General features: G+C 44.7%; 1 protein-coding gene across 4 annotated transcripts in view; it reads right to left on the bottom strand.

Annotated features, from left to right (window-relative positions):
- The window catches only part of LDAH (lipid droplet associated hydrolase), a 458,687-nt gene that overhangs the window by 159,511 nt on the left and 271,590 nt on the right, over nucleotides 1-27,586 (bottom strand). For all 4 annotated transcript variants that reach the window (XM_082249859.1, XM_082249861.1, XM_082249860.1 and 1 more), the window contains exon 5: nucleotides 20,479-20,719. In XM_082249859.1, the coding sequence (XP_082105985.1) occupies nucleotides 20,479-20,719 (241 nt within the window). The remainder of the gene's footprint in view (nucleotides 1-20,478; nucleotides 20,720-27,586) is intronic.

Here is a 27,586-nt window from a genome sequence, read left to right as displayed (position 1 = left end):
GCCTTGGTAAATTCCCCCTGTTTTTAATTTTCTACCAGACAATAGAACAATGCTTGTTGGAAATTAAACAAAAACACTTTTGTTTGAACACTCTTCATACATGACATCATTTGTTCTTACACTAGTAACCTTCTATCAAAGATTGGGAACAGTCGCATGAAAACTCCTCCCTGGATGCCAGCTGAAGCCACAATAAACCATAAATCAGGATGGCTTCTTTCTTTTAATTTGGTTAACCAGCACCTGGCCTCAGACCAGGCGACTAGGAAATAATTATTGGAAGAAAAGTTCCACATTTCTTGAGAAAACAAAAATTCTCTGATGATCATTTATATATTGTACATTGCAAGGATTATAGCAAACACCACCGCAGACTCTTACTTCATTCTTCTATGTGAATACTGACACATGCATTCCAGTCACTTCCTCTTCCTGAGTGCTAAGTGGATGACTGTTCTTGTTTAAGCCACATGGTTAGTAAAAGTATCGTAATAAGAGAAAAACTGCTAGAAAAAGCAGTGAACATTAGAAAACTATAGCTGGCAATAGATTAAAAGTGTTTGTAAACCCAACCCATAAACAGACACAGTATAATTTCCTATCAGAATAATAGATATCCACTGGAAGCGCTTGATTAGAGTGTCACTAAACCCACATCATAAAAAATTCTCAAATGCTGTCCTACATGCTGTTCATTCTCACTCAGTCACTATGAGATTAGTTTTCTGTATTCTGCAGAAAGCCTGGTTGATTTTGCTGTTCTCTGTCTCTACCTTCTGTCCATGTCCCCAATTCAGCTAGGGATTTTGCAGAGCAGTGTTGGCAACTGTGCACATGCTCAGTTTTGAGTGAGTTTCTATGCGGATCATTTCCTCCCTACCACATCTGAACAGCCCATATGAATGTATACACAGTGGTAAATCACAGACTACTCCCTCCCTACTCCCCCATGCCCACTAACCTGCTAAACACAATGGGGGTGGTGGAATATTACATTTAGAGTATTGGAGGCTTCACTTCCCTCTTATTCTAATATACAAGGTGGAGGGGCATGACACTGCCTGTGACTGGCAGAAATCCACTCACACCATGTTATTTCCACAAAATAATAACAATTTGATATCAAATATATAATTGTATGCAAAGTTAAATGTGTATTGAGATATATACTGTATATATATATATATATATATATTTTTTTTTTTTTTTTTTTATTTATTCCAAAGGCTCTTTTTTTTATTTTGAACATGTGACCAGCAGCAGAGGACTAGGAGCTCCACAGTGTGTGTTTAGTATCACTCTAATAAGGTAAAGTAACTATCAGATACCAGTTAACTCTGCCAGTAGCTTTGTCTTAAGGCTACTAGCAGGCATGCTTAGGGAAGGTGGAATGAATATTGTGATGCTTTGTGAATCTAAGACTCTAAAGATACTTTAAATGGGGAGTTTATTACTATTAAGGTTACAAAAGCTGGATGTTTGACTTACCGTAAAATCCTTTTCTCTGAAGTTTATTGACAAACGCAGCTCCATATCTTCTTGATCACTAGGTTATGCTGCCCCCTACAGGAGTAGGACACTAGGCAGGAAAAAGCTTTACAACACCTGTCGGGCAGTCCCTGCCGGCATACACTCACTCACTCTGCTATAGCCCTCAGTTTTGTTGCAAGCAGTGTTTAGAAGAAAAAAAAACCCATCCCCCATCCCACTCATAATTAGAGGGGAGGGTGCTGCGTCTGTCAATGAACTTTAGAGAAAAGGATTTTACGGTAAGCCAAAAATCCAGTTTTCTCTATCGTTCATTAGCAGACGCGGCTCCATATATTCTTGACCATCGGGACGTCCCAAAGCAGTATTTGCATGAGTGGTGGGAAAAACAATGCAAAAAAGAACGTAAGTCCCCAAGACTAAACTTAGCCAACCAGGTAACAAGGAGCTCAACCAGGAACAACTGGAGCTCACCCAGAAAAAACATACACCCTCAAAGAGAAAAAAAAATCTCTTTTAGACAGCAGCCTGCAAAACCTTGCGGCCAAAAGAGGCATCTGAAGATGCCAACATTTTGTGAACGTGTGCACTGACGACCAAGTTGCCGCCTTGCAAACTTGCAGCACTGACACCTGATGGTGAAAAGCCCAGGAAGCACCCAGCACCCTAGTAGAGTGTGCCTTCACAGGGAAAGGAGAAACCTGACCCTTCAGCGAATAAGCCTGAACTACCGTCTGTCTGATCCATCTGGATATGGTCGCAGCAGACGCAGCCAATCCTTTATGAGATCCTTCAGTAAGGACATATAGAGCATCTGATTTTCTGAATGACTCAGTAGCCGCCAGGTACACTCTAATTGCCTGCACCACATCCAAAGAATGTAAAGCCATTTGCTTGGAATGCTTGGGCTTAGGACAAAGTGAAGGCAACACAATGTCTTGTAATGAAAATCATAAACCACCTTAGGAAGAAAGAAATGACTGATTAGGTTGGAGTACCACTTTATCGCTGTGGACCACTAGATAAGGTGAGCGGCAGGACAACGCCAACCAGGGGTTGACAAATTTTCTTTGAATCTAGGAGCCAGCTAAAAAAGTTAGGAGCCAGTTTTTTTAAAAAAAGCTGCCCCGCGCCCAAATGGCCTGCTCTGCTCCCCCACACACGTCTATGCATTTTAAAGCACATTTCTAGAGTGTATATAACAATGTGCAATGTATGTATTGTGTGCTGATTTTTAATGCGGATTGATTTGTTTATTTTCCCTGCTTAGTAGGGAGAAGAAACAAAGCAACCATTCCCTTTGTACAGAGCCCTCCCAGGGAGTTGACGGGTGAGGGCATGCGCCTTAAACAGGCAGTGATGCATGGGTACACTGCAGGTCCTGTAGTTACAGCCCTGTTGCAGTATATGTACTGCGGCAGGTGGGCAAGTGGTTAATTACCAATGGTATTTGTAAAATGCAGCATGAAGGGGGTTAATGTATTGCCACTGGTCACTAATGCATTAGTGACCAGTGTCAGAAAATTAACCCCTTTGTGCTGCATTAGTGGCAGTGTTTATAAACCCCTACATGCTGCAGCATAAATGAACACCAATACTAATGCCACTAATGCAGCACAAAGGGGTTAATTTTCTGACACTGGTCACTAATGCATTAGTGACCAGTGGCAATACATTAACCCCCTCATGCTGCATATTACCATTGGTAATTATATAACCTCTGCCCCCCACCCCACCACCCAGAGTATGCAAATTCAACTGTAGCTGCAAATCTGCTTACTTCGGATACACTGGCTGGCTGGCTGATTCCTTCCCGGTGTTCTAAAATTTCCTCGGACCCATGAAAAAAATCGGACCTCGTCACTTCCGGTAGTCCTACGTCATGAAACAGCTGATGGAGTCTCAAGTGCGCATGCGCACAAGACATTATCTTGGTTTGGTAAAATGATAACACATAGCGGGCAGCTGACTGAGAGAAGGCGGGGCTGAGGTGGGACGGAAGACACCGCCGCGTCATCTGCAGAGCTGAATAGAGGAGGCGGGACAGAGGTGCGGCCGTAATAGATGCAGGGCTTAAGCGACTCCTTCTGTTTTATTATCTTTAGTAATTATCATATTATTTATCCTTAGGATTTAATAACATTTACTATTTCTATAATACAAAATAAGAAATACTAAATGTTATTAAATCCTAAGGATAAATAATACGATAATTAATAAAGATAATAAAACAGAAGGAGTCGCTTAAGCCCTGCATCTATTACGGCCGCACCTCCGTCCCGCCTCCTCTATTCAGCTCTGCAGATGTGCCTCCGTCCCTGTAATGTTTCAGTGAAGCGGCGGTGTCCTCCGTCGCACCTCAGCCCCGCCTCCTCTCAATCAGCTGTCCGCTCTCTGTTATAATTTTGCCAAACCTCGAAAAATTTCTTCTGCGCATGCGCACGGACGACTCCCATCAGCTGTTTTGTGATGCTCTGTCCACCGGAAGTGACGAGGTCCGATTTTTTCACGGGTCCGACAAAATTTTACAACACCGGGTGACCGCAACGAGGAGGGCTGACAGTGGCAGAAGCCGAGCAGTGCGTCCTATGGATGTGCTGAAAGTGAAGAGGCAGCCGGTTCTGATTGGTCAGCGCCGTCCATGTGACGATGCTGACCAATTAAAATGCCTTGTCAGGACACAGAGAATTATGGATAGGAGCCGCGGGGATTTCAAATCTCTGCATCACAGAGCGGCGTCCCGATGCCTGACAGGAGATGGCTGAAATCCTAGGCGCCCGGACTAAGTTTCTAGTCGCCAATGCGACCTGGTGCCCGGGAATTGTCGAGCCCTGACGCCAACAATTCAGATACTCTGCGGAAAGAAGTAATAGCCACCAAAAAGCTACCTTCTGAGACAAGGCAAGCAGCGGAATCTCCCTAATGTTCTCAAAGGGAGGTTTTTGAAGAACTGAGAATACCAAATTCAGATCCCACGGAGGTAGCGGGGATCGTCTCGGGGGAACCATATGGCGACCCCCTGAATAAAGGTGTGAATCAGGGCATGCGTACCGGTTCGAGAGAGGCCGTGGCCGCCTGCAGCGAGGTCCGCGGCGACTGGTGATGACGATGCGGCGCTCCTCTCTGACGCGTTTCCTCCTGTCTCCGTTGACGTCCGCTTTAGGAGGAAACGCGTCAGAGAGGAGCGCCGCATCGTCATCACCAGTCGCCGCGGACCGCGCTGCAGGCGGCCACGGCCTCTCTCGAACCGGTACAGGTCTCTATGCGATCTTAACAAGACTACCAAAGTAAGTGCACCTTGTATTGTCTTACAATAAATGTCAGAGGTACTGCACTATGGTCTGGTTTCTGTTTTTGTGAGATACTTGTGGGAGACTTCACCTTTGGCCACAGAGAGACATCGCCCAGAGTGTGGACAGCCAGGATTGAGGAGACACACCAATATAAGAGTGTATATACTAGCCCTGCTAAATTTAAGATCTGATACTTGTGGGAGACTTCACCTTTGGCCACAGAGAGACATTGCCCAGAGTGTGGACAGCCAGGATTGAGGAGACACACCAATATAAGAGTGTATATACTAGCCCTGCTAATTTTAAGATCTGGTAAGTGGCTGAACGTCCCATTTGAGTGATTCACTTCCCCTCCCGAGCACTTACTTCACGTCTGAGCTGATAATTACGCCCTTGAATCTTCTTCCTTCTGGTAAGGGGCCAGTCCCCAATACGGTGGTAGGATCTATCTGCACCTGACAAGTTTGAGTGGGAATTTTTTTTCCTTTGGATCTCTCCACATCCCTTTGGGAATTTGAATTGGGACTTGATGCACCTTTCCTCATTTTTTTACACCTTTATAGTGGTGATACCACTTGAACTGTGTGTCACAACTCCGTTGAGGGTTTTTTTCTTTTTGTTTGTTTGTGTACATCATATATTCACCACCTGTGTGTTTAATGATTTATTATGTTAACACAGTTATTTTGAGTACTTATCACCACGTATTGTATACACTTCTTTGCACCTCCAGTGTATATTTGTTCACATTGTTCACACAGTTTTTACTGTACAACAATCACGGCACACATCCCAGAAGCGTGACTGATGCTTATTATAGTGTCAATTCCACTTTTGACTTGTGACACATATCAATTTAGTGCACCTGACTAAGGTAATCCGCCTGCCAGTTCTCCACACCTGGGATGTGCACAGCAGAGAGGGCTGGAACAAACTTTTCTGCCCAATCCAGGATCTCGGCCAGCTCCTGGGCCGCCAAGACACTCAGACAAAGCTTTATCGTTCTGAGCTCCAAATTATTTCTGGACAATGTCCTGAGGGTGCATACTCTTTGAACTGTGTCTTCATACACATTGTTTGTGTATATGTGTATGTATATATATATATATATATATATATATATATATATATACTGTATATATGTGTAATTTCTTTTTTTCTTTTTTTTTTTTTATACATTTCTTAAATATTTTTAACATGGTAATGTAGTATTCACATGTGCGATAATTGTGCAATAGTTACCAGCTATCAGGGGTATGCAAATGCTGATATTAACTTCCTATCCATTTATCTTCTGCCTGAATGCACCTGTCCCATGTAATAACGATTTCAGTTGCCTATATAAATGTCTTTTTACCTCCAGCAAGTGGAGGTCTGAAGAAGGAGCTGAGCGCCGAAACATGTAACCGCCCACCGCCCGCTCTATTGGACACCGGCCGCTGCGTCCACACCCTGCCTTCAGGAAATCTCATGCCAACTAAGCTGAGACACAGACGAAAGGACGCATCTACAGGAAGCAGATCAACGGATGTCCTGTAAAAGGGGGGATAACCGCGCTAACAATGTACTCAAGCTGCAGCTTCAGGTGAGACAGCACCAAACACAAGAAGTAGAAGAGAAAAGCCACGCTAATGTGACCTGATAGATGTAATGTACCAATCTCATAAAGATAGATAAAGTCCTTAGAGAAAAACAGTAATGGCAACAGGTGCCAGATGTGCACCCAAACTACAATGGATAGACAAAAATCTGCTAAATCATGAGCATTGCAGGATGAACTTGTACATGAACAAAAATGCTATAATAATGGTGAGTTAATGCTTGACTAGAAAACAAAACCATAAAGAGTTCATAAAAGTTCATAAAAGTTGTCATAGAGTCCCAGAAAATGAGTTCCAAGATCGGTGGAGTGAAGAAGAAATCCAATCTAGCTAATCACTACGGTGCTGCACACAAGTGACATGCATATCTCCTTACCAGATGAATATGCAAATAAGCATTCAGTAGTGTTTCCTCGCAGCGCCACTCAAAAAGGATCGCAGCAACAAGCCTCCAAGACACAGCCAATGAGATGGTGATGACAAAACCAGTCACAGGATGGAGCTCAATGCGTCATAGAAAAAGAAAGGACTGGATAGTGTAATACCGTCAGCCTTTTGTTATTCAGAAGGAGTAGATGTTTGTTTGTCTGTGTCCATGTTCAGAGTGAATCTGTATGGGAGTTGTTTTAGAATGATCAATCAGCTGCTGCACCTGCAGAGCTCTGCTGCTGCTGCCTGCGCTGCCGCTGAACTCTCATCTTGGAAATCTCATGCCCACTAAGCTGAGACACAGACGAAAGGACGCATCTACAGGAAGCAGATCACCGGATGTCCTCATTGAAGCCACTCAGCACAGCGGATAGGAAGACTCCAGACAGATCTTTGCAATGCCCATGTCACATTTACCAAATGTGAGTGCTTTTACAATTTTAACCTAATAAATACTCAGAGCCTACTGCATTTAGAGGCGCCTTGTCTTTTTATCTTTATCACTTTCAGGGAATGGAAGAAAACCCGGGGGTCCAACCATCCCAAGGAGGGGCCCACATCCACCTCAAGACTGCAAGAGCTATGAGGGGACACTACTCACCATTCCAATGACATCGGGTGGGCGCCACTACTGAAGAACTACCTCTCCACTCGAGGTGGGGGTGCTGACGGCCAAGGGTATGCTGCGACTTAAGCCAAACCAGGTTGTGTGCGTCCCTGCGAGCTGTTTCACTCGCAGGCCAGCCCCTGTCCATTGGGGCTCTGTCTTGGCGAGGCCTAACACTGGGCTATAACCTGCACACGCTTGCTGGCCAGGCTGGGAGACCTTAGGCATCTAGCATATCCAGTCTGAAACCCAGGCCGGCTGTTGATTGCAGCTAATTAGCTAAAAAATTTAATTTTTAACAAAAGGTTCCTATTAAAATAAAAAAGACAAGCTAAGACCGAAGTTCCAGCCGGGAACTAGGTCCTACTCCTAAACTAGGCAGAAACAAACTGAGGGCTATAGCAGGGACTGCCCCATAGGCATGGTAAAGCTTTTTCCTGCCTAGTGTCCTACTCCTGTAGGGGGCAGCATAACCCGAAGGTCAAGAAGATATGGAGCTGCGTCTGTCAATGAACGATAGAGAAAAGGTTTTTGTAGCATATATGTGTGTGTATACGTACAGTGGGTACGGAAAGTATTCAGACCCCCTTAAATTTTTCACTCTTTGTTATATTGCAGCCATTTGCTAAAATCATTTAAATTCATTCTTCTTCCTCATGAATGTACACATAGCACCCCATACTGACAGAAAAACACAGAATTGTTGACATTGTTGCAGATTTATTAAAAAAGAAAGAACTGAAATATCACATGGTCCTAAGTATTCAGACCCTTTGCTCAGTATTTAGTAGAAGCCCCCTTTTGATCTAATACAGCCAGGAGTCTTTTTGAGAAAGATGCAACAAGTCTTTCACACCTGGATTTGGGGATCCTCTGCCATTCCTCCTTGCAGATCCTCTCCAGTTCTGTCAGGTTGGATGGTAAACGTTGGTGGACAGCCATTTTTAGGTCTCTCCAGAGATGCTCAATTGGGTTTAAGTCAGGGCTCTGGCTGGGCCATTCAAGAACAGTCACGGAGTTGTTGTGAAGCCACTCCTTCGTTATTTTAGCTGTGTGCTGAGGGTCATTGTCTTGTTGGAAGGTAAACCTTCGGCCCAGTCTGAGGTCCAGAGCACTCTGGAGAAGGTTTTTGTCCAGAATATCCCTGTACTTGGCCCCATTCATCTTTCCCTCGATTGCAACCAGTCGTCCTGTCCCTGCAGCTGAAAAACACCCCCACAGCATGATGCTGCCACCACCATGCTTCACTGTTGGGACTGTATTGGACAGGTGATGAGCAGTGCCTGGTTTTCTCCACACATACCGCTTAGAATTAAGGCCAAAAAGTTCTATTTTGGTCTCATCAGACCAGAGAATCTTATTTCTCACCATCGTGGAGTCCTTCAGGTGTTTTTTAGCAAACTCCATGCGGGCTTTCACGTGTCTTACACTGAGGAGAGGCTTCCGTCGGGCCACTCTGCCATAAAGCCCCGACTGGTGGAGGGCTGCAGTGATGGTTGACTTTCTACAACTTTCTCCCATCTCCTAACTGCATCTCTGGAGCTCAGCCACAGTGATCTTTGGGTTCTTCTTTACCTCTCTCACCAAGGCTCTTCTCCCCCGATAGCTCAGTTTGGCCGGACGGCCAGCTCTAGGAATGTTTCTGGTCGTCCCAAACGTCTTCCATTTTTGGATTATGGAGGCCACTGTGCTCTTAGGAACCTTAAGTGCAGCAGAAATCTTTTTGTAACCTTGGCCAGATCTGTGCCTTACCACAATTCTGTCTCTGAGCTCTTCAGGCAGTTCCTTTGACCTCATGATTCTCATTTGCTCTGACATGCATTGTGATCTGGAAGGTCTTATATAGACAGGTGTGTGGCTTTCCTAATCAAGTCCAATCAGTATAATCAAACACAGCTGGACTCAAATGAAGGTGTAGAACCATCTCAAGGATGATCAGAAGAAATGGAAAGCACCTGAGTTAAATATATGAGTGTCACAGCAAAGGGTCTGAATACTTAGGACCATGTGATATTTCAGTTTTTCTTTTTTAATAAATCTGCAACAATGGCAACAATTCTGTGTTTTTCTGTCAGCATGGGGTGCTATGTGTACAATCATGAGGAAGAAGAATGAACTTAAATGATTTTAGCAAATGGCTGCAATATAACAAAGAGTGAAAAATTTAAGGGGGTCTGAATACTTTCCGTACCCACTGTACTTGTGTATATTACAAATGTGTGCTTGTTTAAGTGTTTTTGTGTTTGTTTATGGACACTGAAGTAATTTTGGAAGACAATGCAGGTTTTTGAACTAAAGAAAATAAATCCCACTTCCATCCACCCTACAAATTTTTAAGACCCATTTTAACTCACCTGAGTATGCTATAATTCTATCCTCTGCAATCCCTCTTCTAGTAATGAAGATCATTGATTTCCACTGCTCTCTTAGCCAGCTGAATGGTCTTGTTGTCCCCCCCCCACCCCTCCCCGCATCATGACCTCATAAAGCTGCCACTTCAAGTTTTTAAATACCTGTGAGAAGCCCTCAGATGGATTCTTCTCATAACCAATGAAAAGTGTGCACTCCATCAGACTGCGATGTGGGTGCTTAAAGAAGAAACTTTTTACGCAGGAGTCTATAAGGAAGGGGGCTCAGGATACAGTCTGTCAAGTATTTCAAGTATGAAATTGGGCCTTTTAGTTTTTTTAAAAGAAACGGTAATTAGGCAATTAGCTAGAGTGAGTTGGGGTGGGTAGAGTATAGTGGTTGGGGGTTATCCTAGATATTTTTAAATGCAGCTTATGAGACAAAAACCTAGATTAAAGTGTATCTTCTATAAACCATTAACCCAAGAACAAAAATGTAACATATTGCAGATTATGAGTCCTTAGATGTGGGGGTTGCATAATTTCATGTTTTCAGGCTTCTTTAGCCTTATTTTAACCTGGGGATCCTGCCAGTAACACACTTCGTGCCCTAGGGTGACCCTCCCTCCCCACCCCAGGCATTTTTGTAAAAAAAAAAGTAAACTGTGTAAAGCTGATAATACTGCTTGCTGGATTTCTGACAGGATCATCGTGCGTTAACAAGTTTTGCTTTGATGCTCCAGGTTTAAAATAGTAATGGCCGTTCATTTTCAGAAACCAATAAATAAATAGTGTACCAACTGTGAGTTTACAGAGAAGGAACTACCACTACAAGTCTAATTTCAATGTTCAGATGGCATATGGTCTGCTCAGTGTGTAAAAGTTGATTTTAGTAAAAAATAAAAATAAGAATTTGAAAGTAATAGAGGTTTACAGATATGAACCTGAGGTCGTTTCTGCAATATTTCCCAGTGGCATGTTATCAAAATTCAATCACAAGGTGGATCTGCTGTAACTAAACAGCTTTAGGGTGCTTTCACATTTATTTTCCAAATGCAAAATGGTAGACCATTCACGTGCAGAACAAAATATGCAATTATTATTACACATTTGCAGAGAACAAACCTTGCTTAAACATAAGGTACGAACATGGAATTAATTTCAATAAAAATGCCTAAACAATATCTGGCCCTGTTTGCGGAGTCTGTTTTTCTCTAGACTTGTAAATCTGGCATTCATTAATAACTAGAATACTTTGAAAGCTGCATACATTTAGTAAGCATAGACATATGATGTTTGTAGGAGGCAAAAGAGCCAAACAAACATTAGAAGCAGTTGTTTTATTGGCCAACACATATCTAAAGTGACTACAACCAGGGCAGGAAATGCTCTACAGCCCCCCTAACACATGAAGCTACAATCTGATGGCCATATGATCAACTGTTATACCTGTACTGCTGCTGCTATCCTTGTAGTGACATGCTCTCCAACAGTGACCTCATTTTTAAGTTAGTGAGAACAGGGCGAAGATCATTGATAGGGCTGTTGTCACCTTTTGTAAACAATACAAAGGGGACTCTAAATGGCTCAATGTGGCCCTTGACTTGACACAAGATTAGGCACTTGTTTTAGGATCATTGTGTTTAGAGCCATTCATGGGGCTGCTAATGATTATCTCACACCATTGGAAGCACTTGCATTGCTAACAGAGCTTTTACAGCTTTCAAACCCTTCTCCTAAATAATGAAATGTACACTTTTACCCCCCTCACCAGTGTATACTTTGCCTGATTCACACTTGAAAATGTTGTTGCTTAAAGCGGAGTTCCAGGCAAAAAAAATTTACCTAAAAATAATCCCGGGACAGTCAGGGCTAGTGCATTTAAGCAACGATAGCCTCTGGACTGTTCCCTGCTCCACTTACCTTTTAGAAGAAATACTTACCTTGAAAATATCTTGTCCAGCGCTGCCATCTCAGGTGTGGGCATCTGAAGCCAGAGCGTCCTCTTCGGTGACGTCGGAGTCCCAGAATGCCCTGCTCGCCACTTCCGGTGCAGGCGCGTCATCCCTGCACAGCTTCTGGGCATGCCAAGAGGCTGTTCAGCAGGGAATGACGCGCCTGCACTGGAAGTGATGAGCAGGGCCGGTGGAGGCGCATTGACTCCTGGGATTGATGGCGCTCAACTCCCAGGAGTCAATGCAAGGAGGAAGTGACAGCGCGGGCCGCGGCCGCAGAGGGAGTAAAAGGAAGGAAGGTAAGTATATTTTCATTAAAAACAAGGTAAGTGAAACAAAAAAAATGTTTTAATTATCCAATTCTTTTTGAGATTTGTGTAAGCTATCGGACGGTGAAAAGTTTTTTTTTTAGGGTGGAACTCCGCTTTAAGCTCAAAGCTCCACAATGCTCAGCAACCAAATTCCAATGCTTTTAAATTGTGCCTGTTGATATAGGAGTGCTCAGGTGCCTGTAGCTCCACACTTGAAGCTCTATTTTCGAAGCAGAATAGGACATTTATAGCTTCATAGACAAACTGGAGCGCCAGAAATATGCCTGAAAAAAAAAAACATTTTTCAAGCAAAAATTACCTTCTCCTAGTAACTAGTTTTACACTGGTAAAACTAAAATACCGAAGCCTGAATACACCAGAAACAAAATACTCCAAAATCACCAGTAAGCACTTATGCTCAGGGGTGAATGCAGTTTTTATTCAGTCAGACAACCATGGCCAAGACATTTTTAGCAAAACCTTGTTTTCTCCTGGCCATGTCCATGCTTTACAGGAACTGCTCTAGAGACAAAATTTATAGAAATTTTTGGGGGTTTTACTGTGCAGGGATAGTCAGCAGAAAGAAGATCTTGTTCGGATATGTTGTAGATTCCTGTGTGTGGAGGCAGTTTGAATTAGGCATTAATTTGTTACAGGTGGAAGAAGAGAAGTTAGTTTAGGTTAGGTCAAGGGAAAAAATGATAAATGTTCTATGACTGTACAGTCACCTTTAACCTGCTGAACCTTTAAAGTGTATGTTCACCTTTTCAAAACCTTCCCAAAACCCCAGTGTCTCCTGTTCTTACCTTTGTGGATTATAAGCTGTCAGGGCCCATGCATTCGATGAAGCAATCTGGAAATGTCTTTGTTCTTTCTACAGGGCTTTGGGGACAGATCAGACCGGTTCCGATTGGTCAAAGAGGCCACGTGATGGTGCTGAGCAATCAGATTTGCTCAGATCCATCTCAGAAGCCCCAAAGAAAGAAGAGGAAGAAAGCATGGATTTCAAATCCCCAGACCGCTGCACCGTGGGCACTGACAGCTTAATTTTTTCCTAAAAGGTGGACTAACCCTTTAAAAAAAAAACATGCTTATCTTGTTAACCACTTCAATACCGGTCACTTTTATCCCCTTCTTGCCCAGGCCAATTTTTTCTTCAATATTTGTTTCTGTTACAAAATTTTGCAAATAAATAATTTTTCTTCATACATTTAGGCAAACATGTATTCTGCTACATTTCTTTGGTGAAAATAACCAAATAACTTAATAAATAAGTGTATACTATTTAGTTTGTAGATAAGTTATAGAGTCCATAGGGGGGAGTGATGAGTTTTTTTTTTTTTTTTTACACACTAAGATTGCTTAAAGCAGTGAATTTCATCACTATAAGTAAGCATTTTACTGAATGAAATGAATTCATTCAGTTTGTTTTGTTGCGATTAGCTGTGATTGGCCAGAGCTAATCGCAAGATACAGATGGGCTGCGATTGGCCCTGTCTGTACCATGTGATCACTGTGACCAATCACAAGTAGCAACACAAATGTACACAATGAATGGCATAAAAAGAAGCCATCCATTGTTTACAATTGTCATGTGATCTGCTGTGATTGGTCACAGCAATTACATGGAACCAACAGAGAGCCAGTACACTGATCAATCACTGGCTGTGTCCGATAGGCACAGCCGGTGACAGATTGCGCCGCAGCGTGGCCCCAGGTGAGACGTGAGCTGGGGGGGACATCATATGATGTCCACCCCAACAGAAGAAAGTCCTGCCCCGCTGTCATTTTGCTGTAGGCTGGGCAAGAACTGGTTAAGCACTGGACATCTCAAACTTGAAAACTACCTCCCCTGAGCTAAACTCTGCCATTTCCAAAATGCACTAATTCATTAAAATTTTAGGTGAATACTGCACTTTCTTCACATATCTTATATTTCAGACTTGTTTTGTGCAAATACTTTAGCTCTATTCATCTGCTAACATTAGACTAAATAGTGGTTAAAGGACCACTACCGCCAAAAATATTGTATTTTGGTAACTCTATGTGAGATAACTCTATACTAGTATTAATAGTATTTAGTATACAAATTCCCTTGGTTATTTCACATGCCTTCATTTATATTCTTCTTTAAATTTACATGCAGACCAGGATGTCCAGCAAACATAACAGTTTAAGGGATTATGACAAAGGATAACACTGCCAGGAGTGCTTACAATATGCAGCTTTTATTCAAGTGGTTTAAAGCTTTTTTCCCATAAGAATTGAAAAATTGCTGTCTAACTTCTTAAAAATGTTAAATGGATTTGGGCTTTGTTGTTTAGGTAAGCCAGTCCATAGAAGACTACCCTGTGACAATGCCACGGGGATTTCACTGCAAAACAAACAGTGTTACCACCCTATGGCGTGGAAGTGGAAAAATCTATGGATCTACTGGTGGGATCAACAGGTAATAAAACTGTTATGTGGGGGGCTAGGAAAACTGTTGTGTTAAAACGAGAGACTTACCATAAAATCCATTTTTCTGATGTTCATTGACGAAAATAGCTCCTCATCTTCTTAACCACTGGGTATACTGCCCCCTACAGGAGTAGGACATTAGGCAGAAAAAAAGCCTGGCTATGCCTATGGGCAGTCCCAGGGGATATACTCCCTCTCTCTGCTATAGGTACTCAGTTTTGTTACAGTATTAGAAGAATTACAACTCCACAGAGGGTGGGTGCTGTGTCCATCAATGAACATCAGAGAGATGGATTTTATGGTAAGTCAAAAATACCATTTTATCTTTCGTTCATTGATGGACACAGCTCCTGATCTTCTTAACCATTGGGACATCCTAAAGCAGTGTTAAACATGAGGGGTAGGAAAAGCGAAAAATAAACTCCCAAGGCTAACTATAACCAGCCAGGTAAACAGGAGCTCAACCAAAACAACTGGAGCTCACCTGAAAAAAAAAACAATACACCCTCTAAGAGGACTTGGTCCTTTAAACAACAGCCCGCAAAACCTTGCAGCCAAAGGAACGGTGCCAACACCTCCACTAGAACTTTGTGAAAGTGTGCACCGACGACCAGGTGACTGCCTTGCAAACCTGCGTCACTGACGCCTGATGACGGAAGGCCCAGGAGGCACTGAGCGCCCGAGTAGAATGCGCCTTGACAGGGAAAGGAAGAACCTGACCCTTAATGGAATAGACCTGAACCACCGGCTGTCTGATCCATGTGGAAATGGTCGCAGAGGAAACGGACAACCCTTTCTGAGGCCCATCGGTGGGCACAAATAGGGAGTCTGAATTCCTAAAGGACTCTGTAGCTGCCAGGTACACCCTAAATACCCTGACCACATCCAAGGCACGCAAAGCAATTTCCTTCGAATGTTTTGGCCTGGGACACAGGGAAGGCAACACAATGTCTTCATTCAAATGAAAACCAGAGGCAACCTGAGGAAGAAACGATGGACAGAGGCGAAGAACCACCTCATATCTGTGAACCACCAAGTAAGGTGAATGACAGGATAACGCAGCCAATTCCGACACCCTGCATGCAGAGGTGATAGCCACCAAAAAGGCCACCTTCTGGGACAGCGTAAGCAGAGAAATCTCCCTGAAGATTCTCAAAAAGGGGCTTCTGGAAGACAGAGCACCAAATTGAGGTCCCAAGGTGGCAACAGAGACAGTAGAAGACAACAGAGAAGAAAAGTATGTACCAGGGAGCATGTGGCCCAGGGCCCTTGAAAGATGACTACTAAGGCCGACACCTGACTCTTGATAGTACTCAAGGTCAGTTTCTGCTCAACTCCCGTTGTAGGAAGGTCAAGATCCGAGCCACCAAAAAAAAGAGCGAGGATGAACCCCAAGAGACTCACACCACGCAATGTACGTCTTCCAGCTTTGGAATCACTGACTTAGACAAACCTCTATCTATAAGCACCTGGCGTTCCATAGGCAAGCCGGAAAAGCCAGTGACCGTAAAGAGGATGAAAAATTGGTCCTTGGGACAGCAGATCCTCCCTGAGAGGAAGCATCCAAGGAATGTTGGCGACCAGCTGCACCAGATCAGCACACCAAGGCTGGCGAGCCAGTCCGGGGCCACTAAGATGACCAGAATCCCTTCTGCCTCAAGTTTGTGTAGAAGTCTTGGCAGAAGCTTGAAAGGAGGGAAGGCGCAAATCAGACGATACTGACCCCACTGTGGCGTATGCCAGAGGATCCTGTGACCAAGCCTGCATCTTTCTGTTTAGAAGGAACGCCAACAGATCCACCTCGGGGATGCCCCACCAGAGACACAACTGATGAAACACCCTCAAATGAAGAGACAACTCCCCTTGGTCCAACGCCTGCCAACTAAGGTATTCCGTCTGCCAGTTTTCCACCCTGGGAATGTGTACGGCGGAGAGGGCTGGAACGATCCGTTCTGCCCACCTTTAGAATGTCAGGTACCTCCAGAGCCACCAGGACACATCTTGTGCCTCCCCCCCATGATTGACATAAGCCACGGCCATGGCATTGTCCGATTAAATGCACACTGGACATCTCTGAAGACGATCCGTCCATTGTTCGAGGCACAATCTGTTCGCTCAGAGTCCCAAGACATTGACCGGTAGTCTGGAGTCTTCCAGTGTCCAGATACCCTGAGCAGAATTTTGCCGAGGATGCCTCTCCAGCCAGACAGGCTGGCATTGGTAGTGACCACTGCCCAATACAAAGGGAGGAAGGTATTGCCCAGCTGAAGCGCCGAAGAACGACGTCACCAGGCTCAGCCACATCTGATTGTCCAGAGAATGCGGATTCTTGTCCCATTCGGCCAGAATCTCCCTTGCCGGGACCTCATATGTAACTGTGCAAACTGAACCGTCTCTAGGGTAGACACCATTAGGCACAACACCCGCACGCATGTCCGTAGGGATGAGCATTGGCTGGACAGCAGGAGATGAATTGCAGCCTGCAGTTTCTGGACTTTGTCCAGAGTCAGACCCAGATAGTTCAGCTTTATGGACCGAACCAGAGCAGACTTCTGAAAATCCAGAATCCAGCTAAACTCCCTCAAGCTCATATGGTGATTTCAAGGTTTTCTACCAGAGCAGTAGGAGACTCCGTTCACAGAAGGAGGTCATCCAAGTAGCCCAGTACCACAATCCCCCATTGGCGTAACAATGCTAGCACCGGAGTCAACACTTTCGTGAAGACCTGAGGAGCAGAGGCAAGAACAAAGGGTAACGCCACAAACTGATAATGCTCCTCTCCCACAGCAAAGCGGAGGAAGCGCTGGAGACCAACAAATATTGGAATGTGAAGGTAAGCGTCCTTGATGTCACTGGAGGCAAGAAAATCCCCCTGATGCAGGGAAGCCACCAGCGTGCAAACGGACTCCATACTGAACAGTTCAGCGCCTTGAGGTACAAAATTAGATGCACCTTGCCTTCCTTCCTGGAGACTGTAAACAGGTTTGAGTAAAACCCCTGAAAATGTTCCGAAGTCAGAACTGGGACCATCATCCTTTAAAGTAAAAGGTCTTGCACCATTCCAAAAAGAGCCTGTAAGCGGACCGGGGACAGTCGCATGTTAGAAGGAAGAACCTTACCGGAGAGTAAGAATGATACTTGATCTTGTAGCAGGACCAAAAGACCTTGTAGACCCACCTATTTTGTACCAGGGGAGTCCACAGGCCTGACATCCTCCAACCCCAGATATGGAAGAGGGCGCACCTTCATTCAAAAGCGAAAGGGGCCCTGTCCGCAGGTCTGGAGAAGCCCGCTCTTGATTTGCCAGACCAAGTTCACTTGGATCCTCCAGAGGAGGCACCGAAGTGCTTTGATCCCTTGTCAGTCGACCCTGAGGGACGAAAAAACTTTTTATGAGCTGAGAAGGAGGGCCCACGTCTATGACAAGGGTGTAGACTGCAGAAGAAAGGTACTCTTCCCCCCTGTGAGACCTTTAATGATGTCATCCAGGGTAACACCAAACAGGGGATCTCCTTGAAAGGGAAGATCAGTCAGGCCTTTTTAGAAGTCTGGTCCGCAGACCAGCATTTGAGCCAAAAGACACGCCAAAGGACCACTGCCGAAAAAGAGAGCTAAGCCACTAGGGGAGCCACATCCAAAGAGGCATCACAGATAAACTGCAGCCCCTGGACCAGCTGGTCCACCAGCTCAGAAAGGGCAGGGCGGAGCCACTCCCCCTCCTGGTCACAGAGCAAAAGCTTAGCTCATTCGGTCAGAGTCTGCGACACCAGGGCAATGGTGAATATCGGCCTCGGTGCCAAACCAGCCAGGGTGTACATATTGCGAGCCACAGCTTCCGCCTTCTTGTCAGCCGGGTCTTTAAAGGCCAGGAAGTCTTCAACCAAAATCATTGTTGCCTTGTTTAATCTTGTAACTGGAGGGTCCACCACCGTTGGAACAGTCCACTTCTTAAGAAAGGACTCCTCATAGGGGTATCGCCTAACAACTCGTTTAGGGACCCCAAAGGTATGCTTTGGTCGTCCCTGCTCTTTTGCCGCTCTTGATGGCTTGTGAGGGCCAAAGGAAACCTGCGCCTCTGTCGCAGCCACAGTTGCGTCCTCCAACTCTAAGTCTCAAGCACAGATATGATCAGTGCGTCCACCAGTGCCTTTTCATGCGCGGTTGCAGAAGTGGAGGAATCCTTCTCACTATCTGAGGATTCAGGGCGCATGGTCGCAGACCCACGCCCGCGGCGGCCAAATCCGATTCAGGATGTGATGAGACAGATGAGGCAGGGGAAGGGGGGGCGCTTTATTCCAATCCGTCGCCCAAAAACCCCCTCCACCTAGGACACAAAGGACTCCAGGACCGCTGTCAGTGCATCGATGGATAGATGGGACCCGGAGGGCCCTGCAGCCCCAGAGAGGGGATCAGGTGAGGAGATGTGCTTCAAAGACTACATGAGTCACCGGGGGGACCCCACAAAAAGGTGTAAAAACACTGCTAAGGGACAGCCCCCACCACTCTGGCAGCACCCCCGGTCGCCAGGAACAGAGCACCCAATCAATCCTCAGCAGAGAGGGAGAGGACCCCCACCAGACTCACCACACAGCAAAAACCAGGCACCGCAGCCACCAGAAGAATCTGCAATGGACGTGCGGCGATCGGGAAATGAAAAGATCCAGGAGTCAGCACCAGGGGATGAGAAGGGGCTCCCACCACAGAAATCGTCGACCAGAGGGCTCCACTGTCAGGGCCGCCACTATTTTCAATGGCAAACCACCACAAAATGGCAGCCGAACTGCAAAACATGGGCGCCGTGCATTGGGCACACAGGCTAAGAGAAAATGGCGGCCCTGCGTGGCACCAGGAGGGATCCCGAGGCCTCAGAAAACAGCACAGGCAGGAAGGGGGCCCTGGCAGGAGCCCCCACCAGGTACAGTCCCCCCCCACAGCTGATCGCCCACTCGCCGGCGGTGCACCCCCCTCTCCCATCGCCAGGACAGCATCCTGCTCCCACTTTAGGCGGTGGATCAGGCCACCCCACAGCCCCAGCATCTGTAAAGGAGGGGGGGGGAATGGAGGGCAACACCAGACCAATGAGGGAAAGGAGGGGAACCCAGGGATCTGACTGTCCCATGGAGGGGTCCACATCCACCCCAAAACCCTCCAGGGGGAGAGGGGGGATAGTTACTTACTATACCAGACGGGCACTGCTCCAGACAGAACCTCCTCCCCAGGAGGAATGCTGCGACTCCGGTGGGGCTATGTCACGGCTAACCTAGCGTGGAGCTGAGGTCTGCGCGTGCTTACTGGCCAGACTGGGGTGACCACTGGATCTAGATTATCCAGCCCATTGCCCAGTCCGGCAGTTGATTGTAGATCTCACAGGAAGAAGAACAGCAGAAAAAAAATCTATCTAAAAAGATACAATTGCTAGGACCAGAGATCCCAGCAAGGAACTAGGTCCTTACTACTGACTAGGCAGAAAAAAATGGAGTACCTAAAGCAGAGAGAGGGGGTATACCAGACCCTACTCCTGTAGGGGGCAGTATAACCTAATGGTTAAGAAGATCCAGAGCTGTGTCTGTCAATAAACAAAAGAGAAATATGATTTTTGATTTGCCCCTTAATTAATTATCATGTTTATTACCTAAAATATTTTTCTGACTTTTTTTAATTAGTGTTGCTAACCACTATACTGTGGAGCGTGGTTTAGAATTTGACAAAGTTGTTAATCCGTGCTGTACACCATGGGAGCAGGCTGTGGCCTACCACATGTGCAGAGGTAAAGCTCTCCAACTGCTTGTGGTAGGTCTTGACAATTTAATCTTGCTGTAGTAATAGCTGATTTTATTTTACCACCATAGCAGTCTTTCTATCCTGTGCCAAGGCCTATGTTTCCTGTCTACAAATCAATGCACAGAGAACATAGGAAGTTCCTGTAGAACAGAAATGCCTCAAGTCCTGGTTCCAATTGACTCACAACGGCTGATGTATTGCTCACCAGAACATTCCACTCTGAAGAGGTCCAACGAAGCAGTCACTGAAGCTTCATCTACTGATTTGATTCCGCGCAGGGCAAACTTCACCAAAGATGCCTTCACGACTTCGGGCAAGAAAGAGAGCAGGTACAGGGGCATGTAGACAACATATCGTAGGCTACACAGAATCGGAGTCATGATCTTGCCTTGTGGTGACTGAGCCATTCTTTCAATAGTAGGAAAGAGTAAAATTGACTTTAAAACCTGAAAAACATTAAAAAAAAAAATGAAGATTAGAACTATTTTTGTAAGAAGGAAAAATGGCAGCTGGAACTTCATTGGCTGTCATGGCAATACAGTTCTTCTTTTAGACAGATGGTGCTACCAATATATCATCAAATTATTTTCAGACAGACCATGTTTGAGTGTTTGGCTACATTGCAGCTGTGCTTTGGAGAGTGTAAATTCCCTTGCATAATTTTTATATTTCTACATAAATATGGCCTAAGATATGATCTCTTTTTATTTACAACTCCAAAATTAGATAACAAGAACCTAACTAAATAATTGAGTTGTACTTGTAAATTTATTTACTGAAGAGAATAATCCAGAGGTATTTACAGTGCCTTGCGAAAGTATTCGGCCCCCTTGAACTTTTCGACCTTTTGCCACATTTCAGGCTTTAAACATAAAGATATAAAACTGTAATTTTTTTGTGAAGAATCAACAACAAGTGGGACACAATCATGAAGTGGAATGAAATGTATTGGATATTTCAAACTTTGTTAACAAATAAAAAACTGAAAAATTGGGCGTGCAAAATTATTCAGCCCCTTTACTTTCAGTGCAGCCAACTCTCTCCAGAAGTTCAGTGAGGATCTCTGAATGATCCAATGTTGACCTAAATGACTAATGATGATAAATAGAATCCACCTGTGTGTAATCAAGTCTCTTTATAAATGCACCTGCACTGTGATAGTCTCAGAGGCTCGTTTAAAGTGCAGAGAGCATCATGAAGAACAAGGAACACACCAGGCAGGTCCGAGATACTGTTGTGGAGAAGTTTAAAGCCGGATTTGGATACAAAAAGATTTCCCAAGCTTTAAACATCCCAAGGAGCACTGTGTAAGCGATAATATTGGAATGGAAGGGGTATCAGACCACTGCAAATCTACAAAGACCTGGCCGTCCCTCTAAACTTTCAGCTCATACAAGGAGAAGACTGATCAGAGATGCAGCCAAGAGACCCATGATCACTCTGGATGAACTGCAGAGATCTACAGCTGAGGTGGGAGAGACTGTCCATAGGACAACAATCAGTCGTATACTGCACAAATCTGGCCTTTATGGAAGGGTGGCAAGAAGAAAGCCATTTCTTAAAGATATCCATAAAAAGTGTCATTTAAAGTTTGCCACAAGCCACCTGGGAGACACACCAAACACGTGGAAGAAGGTGCTCTGGTCAGATGAAACCAAAATCTAACTTTTTGGCAACAATGCAAAACGTTATGTTTGGCGTAAAAGCAACACAGCTCATCACCCTGAACACACCATCCCCACTGTCAAACGTGGTGGCAGCATCATGGTTTGGGCCTGCTTTTCTTCAGCAGGGACAGGGAAGATGGTTAAAATTGATGGGAAGATGGATGGAGCCAAATACAGGACCATTCTGGAAGAAAACCTGATGGAGTCTGCAAAAGACCTTAGACTGGGACGGAGATTTGTCTTCAACAAGACAATGATCCAAAACATAAAGCAAAATCTACAATGGAGTGGTTCACAAATAAACATATCCAGGTGTTAGAATGGCCAAGTCAAAGTCTAGACCTGAATCCAATCGAGAATCTGTGGAAAGAACTGAACACTGCTGTTCACAAACGCTCTCCATCCAACCTCACTGAGCTTGAGCTGTTTTGCAAGGAGGAATGGGCAAAAATTTCAGTCTCTCAATGTGCAAAACTGATAGAGACATACCCCAAGCGACTTACAGCTGTAATCGCAGCAAAAAGGTGGCGCTACAAAGTATTAACTTAAGGGGGCTGAATAATTTTGCACGCCCAATTTTTCAGTTTTTTATTTGTTAAAAAAGTTTGAAATATCCAATAAATTTCGTTCCACTTCATGATTGTGTCCCACTTGTTGTTGATTCTTCACAAAAAATTACAGTTTTATATCTTTATGTTTGAAGCCTAAAATGTGGCAAAAGGTCGAAAAGTTCAAGGGGGCCGAATACTTTCGCAAGGCACTGTATTTGTCTGGGAATATATGGGAACCTTTAGGTTTCTCAGTTCTTTTGAAGGGAAAATTAGAGTAAAGTGTTTGAATCAATGGCATGATAATCAAATTAGATCATGGAAGGCCCTGTCATATTTAAACAACAGAAATATGGTTCTTCGCTAAGTTTGACTTTAATAACACAGTTTAAAGTGTGTAAGGACCTCTGAAAATCAGTTAATTATCCTCATTAAGCCAGAAAAAGGTTAACATACTATTTTTAAGGAGTTTGGACTGCACCAGTCTAAAGTCAGAATGATTGAGTACAAATGGAGACAATTCAACACCATTGTTATCTGTCCCTGTTACCGATATTCCTTTACTTCCTTCCAGGTAAAACCATTCTCACCAGGACATAAAGTGAAGGGAAATCTAATGAAGCCATGGGATGGAGGAAAAACCTGACAAGGTTGCTAAACTTTGCCCACTTTATGAAAATTGTAGGGGGTAAAAAAAGAATGCGATCCTCTGCACTACTAAAAAAAAACTGCAATATTCCCAAAAGCTTTATTCCATGGTCACATTATATATAGCAACGTTTCAGAGCCATGCAAGGCCCCTTAATCAGGCAAGCGACTATACAGCACTACTATTAAACGTTGTGATGAACTCATTAAGGACAGGGGCTTTTGGAGGGGACTGCAAGCTAGCCTTTTCCCTACTAACTATGGGCCCTGGCTTGTGAGGGAACACTGCTCTTTGTGGAGTGTATGCTGGGGGGACCCTTGGAGTAATGTTACATCCCCCCAAGACACACAGACTCTGGGACTCTAGATCTAGGATCCATGTTAACGGCCTAACTGCCTATTGCCAATAGAAGACTGCTCCGCATAGTCAGACTCATGGCAGATGCTAATGTCATCAGCTCAACTACCTGTCTTTCACACATTGTTGATTGTGCTGATTAATTCACCTATTGTCTACTGTGGGGGTGTGTTTACACTTATAATCATGTGTATTGTACTTCATGGGCTCAAGGATGGCAAGTCTGCTAGTTAATTTGCTCAAGTTAATTAAATCACTGTCATCTATTAGTTGCTATACCTGGTGGGGTATATATTCAGTGTGAGTTTGTTCAATAAATGTTCCAGATCTTCTACAAGCGAAGTCTCAGCTAGTTTTGTATGGGGGCGGCTGTAATATCTGATACTTATTTTCAAGACTGAAGGAAGCGGTATACTGATGGAAGCACACAAGCGCATTGTGGGGTCGCGGTTCCATTACAGACGTCTTCTCACATCATCAAGAATGGTACCTGGAGCATAGGGAAGCGCCGTCTGCCAGGGGAGCGGAGAATCCACTAAGTGCTTTTACTCTCCCCCAGAATAAACGTGCAGGTAATCCTCACAGTACGGGTGCAGCCCTATGCAAAGGAGTATTTTTAGGATTTCCAGGAGATAGGGTCTTTAAATCTGTTAAACTTGGTTGATTGTGATAAAATGCCCCTTTCTTGTCCCTTAGTGCTGGTTAAAAATATGATCACATCTGAAACGAAAGCTAGTGTAATAATGTACCACTAGAGGGCAAAGTACAGATAACAATCACTTTGTAAAACCCTAGCTCTACACACAGGCACAGACTTAATTCCTAGGATTAAATGTGCTGCAGTAGTGAAAAAATTGCTTTACAATGTTTTACCACATTTAGGCATCCACACACAGGTAATTCACAAAGCTGCATAACTGGCCTTGATAAACTTCAGGGAAAAGGCCCTTGGGAACTTATTCAGAAGAGTTTTATAATAACCAGACCAATCTTTTTTAACTTTTTTTTAAACCCAGGTGCAACCCTTGAAAAAATGTCAGGACTCAGGGGACCACCTGCTAAAATATTATATCTCAACTCACGGTACTTCAGTGTTAGGAGAACAGTATATACAATTAGTACATATACTCCTAAATAAAAGAATAAGGTATGTTGCATACTCGGTGTTCTTAATAACTAGAACAGATTTTTTTAAATCTTTTCCCCAGCTCTTAATGGCAAATTTAAAGCTGAATTCAAGGAATTCAGCTCCTTTGTAAAAGATGAAGGCCCACAATGAGTTAACTCCACCAGGGTGCATGAAACCTCCAGGGCTTAGCTCTCTTATTTATACAGTCAGGTCCATAAATATTGGGACATCAACACAATTCTAATCTTTTTGGCTCTATACACCACCACAATGGACTTGAAATGAAACAAACAAGATGTGCTTTAACTGCAGACTTTCAGCTTTAATTTGGTGGTATTTACATCCAAATCAAGTGGAAGGTGAAGGAATTACAACAGTTTGTATATGTGCCTCCCACTTTTTTAGGGGACCAAAAGTAATGGGACAATTTGCTGCTCAGCTGTTCCATGGCCAGTTGTGTTTATTCCCTCATTATCCCATTTATAAAGGTAGATAAAAGGTCCAGGGTTCCTTTCAAGTGTGTTATTTGCATTTGGAATCTGTTGCTGTCAACTCTCAATATGAGATCCAAAGAGCTGTCACTATCAGTGAAGCATGCCATCATTAGGCTGAAAAAAACAAAACAAACCCATCAGAGAGATAGCAAAAACATTAGGTGTGGCCAAATCAACTGTTTGGAACATCCTTAAAAAGAAAGAACGCACTGGTGAGCTCAGCAACACCAAAAGACCCGGAAGACCACGGAAAACCTCTGTGGTGGATGACCGAAGAATTCTTTCCCTGGTGAAGAAAACACCCTTCACAACAGTTGGCCAGATCAAGAACACTCTCCAGGAGGTAGGTGTATGTGTGTCAAAGTCAACAATAAAGAGAAGACTTCACCAGAGTGAATACAGAGGGTTCTGTTCAAACGGTTTTTATTAAGGCAAAAGGAATGTAGTACAAAACAATACCAATAGGTAACAGTGGTGCATAACAGATGAATACACGTCAAAATGACATCATGAACAGCAAGTAGTAGCATAACAATCAGGTTAAGGAATAGGAAAGGGGCAAGCTGGGCGCCCGGAATACAGGCACAAGGGATAAACACAGTGCACAGGGGCGGCTGGGGGTAGGGCAAAAAGGGAGGCCGTAGTGCAGCAAAAGTTTGTGGTCCAGCCACAATAGGGAAACAAATTAGGTAGCGGCCAACTCGAGGCAACAAGGGGGGGGGGGAGAAAAAGAAGGGAGTAAGGGAGGCAAGAAGGACGGGGGGGAGAGGAAGGGCAAAACAGTGGGGGGGGGGGTCATGCTGGAGAGGAAGGGTGCCCGGAGGGAGTCCCGGGCCACTGATGTGGTTCAGATCGACAAAGCCAACAGGGAGTCGGTAACCACAGGTCAAGCTAGTACAAGAGATTCATCAAAGCCTATCGGAAGACAGTTGTCAATCCATGGTTTCCAGAGCTTTTCGTAAGGTATACGTTTATCCAGCAGGATAGCTTCAGTTTTAGCATGGATCATAGCTTGAGTGACTCTATTTTTCATGGTCAGGAAACAAAGGGAGGAAGTTTTCCAGGCCTTCGCTATGGTCTGTTTGGCAGCTGTGGTGACATACAGGAAAAGTTTAAATTGGCGATGTGTGAGGTCAGGTGGCTTGCGGTTCAGGAGCGCAGAAGCAGGATCGGGGGTAAGGGGTGTGTGGAAGATTGTAGATAAAACCCGATACACTTCGGACCAAAAGGTACGGACCGTGGGGCATTCCCACCAAATGTGTGCATGGGTACCTAGAGACTCGCAACCACGAAAGCAACGAGGTGAGTATTGTGGCACATACTTGGAGACTCTGGCTGGGACCAAGTACCATCTGGTAAGGACTTTGTAATTTGTCTCCAAGGCTACAATATTTGGGGAAGCCGATTTAGTGGCTTGCCAAATTTGGATCCAGTCAGAGTCTTCCAAGGAGAGGTGTAGGTCCCTTTCCCATTTGGAAGCATATGCCGGGGGGGTAGTCTCTTGAACCGACAGGAGTTGGGCATAGAGATCAGAAATGAGCCCCCTCCTATGCGGGTCTGTTTTGCAAGCCTGTTCAAAGGTGGAGAACGCATGGGAGCTATCGCGCGCCGGTGCGTTCTGGCTAAAGAAGTGTTTCAGTTGCAAGTAGCGAAACAATTCGCCAGGAGGGAGGTTGTGGGCCTCACGCAGGGCTGGGAAGGTTTGAAAAGCCCGGGGAGTGAAGAACTGGTAAGCACGTATCAAGCCAACCCTAGTCCACTCGGAGAAAGAAGTCCGGGAGTACCAGGCTGGGTAGAACGAGGGGTTGCGGAGAAAAGAAAGTAGGGGATTATGGGGGGACTGAAGGTGAAAACGACGTTTAAGTCTATCCCAAAGGGTTAGGCTGTGCTTAGTGATAGGATTGGTAACACATCTCCGTTGTGAGGGTGGGAGCCAGAGGAGGTTAGCCACAGAGAGAGGATCACAGTCCATTGCTTCTATGGAGACCCACAATGGGACTTCCTTTGTTGCATGATACTTAGGGAGCTGAGCCAACTGTGCAGCATAGTAGTATTTGGAGAACTGTGGCACCCCAAGCCCGCCTCGGATACGTGGTCGATACAGCGTCGGTCGGGGTTAGCGGGGTTTGGCGTTACCCCAAATGTATTCCAAAGCCCGTTTCTGTAGAATGCGTAAGAAGTAAGCTGGTACCCCAATCGGGAGAACCCGAAACAGGTACAAGATCTTGGGTAAGATCGACATTTTGAGGACTGTAATTCTCCCCATCCAGGAAAGAGGTAGGGAGGACCATTTGTTCATAAGCGATGTAAGCGTTGATAGCATGGGAGGGTAATTAGCAGAAAAGAGCTCAACAGGGTCAGCTGTGAACTTGACGCCCAAGTAGGGGATGTAGGAGTTGGCCCAAGGGAACGGGAGGGAAGACTTGAGGTGGTTAAGGTCTTCGGCTGAGAGGGATACATTGAGGGCTA

Source organism: Pelophylax lessonae, assembly GCF_965119305.1.
Source record: "Pelophylax lessonae genome assembly, chromosome: 3".
Taxonomy (NCBI): Eukaryota; Metazoa; Chordata; class Amphibia; order Anura; family Ranidae; genus Pelophylax; species Pelophylax lessonae.
Note: the sequence above shows the minus strand (reverse complement) of the source record. Positions and strands in the feature narration are given on the sequence as shown.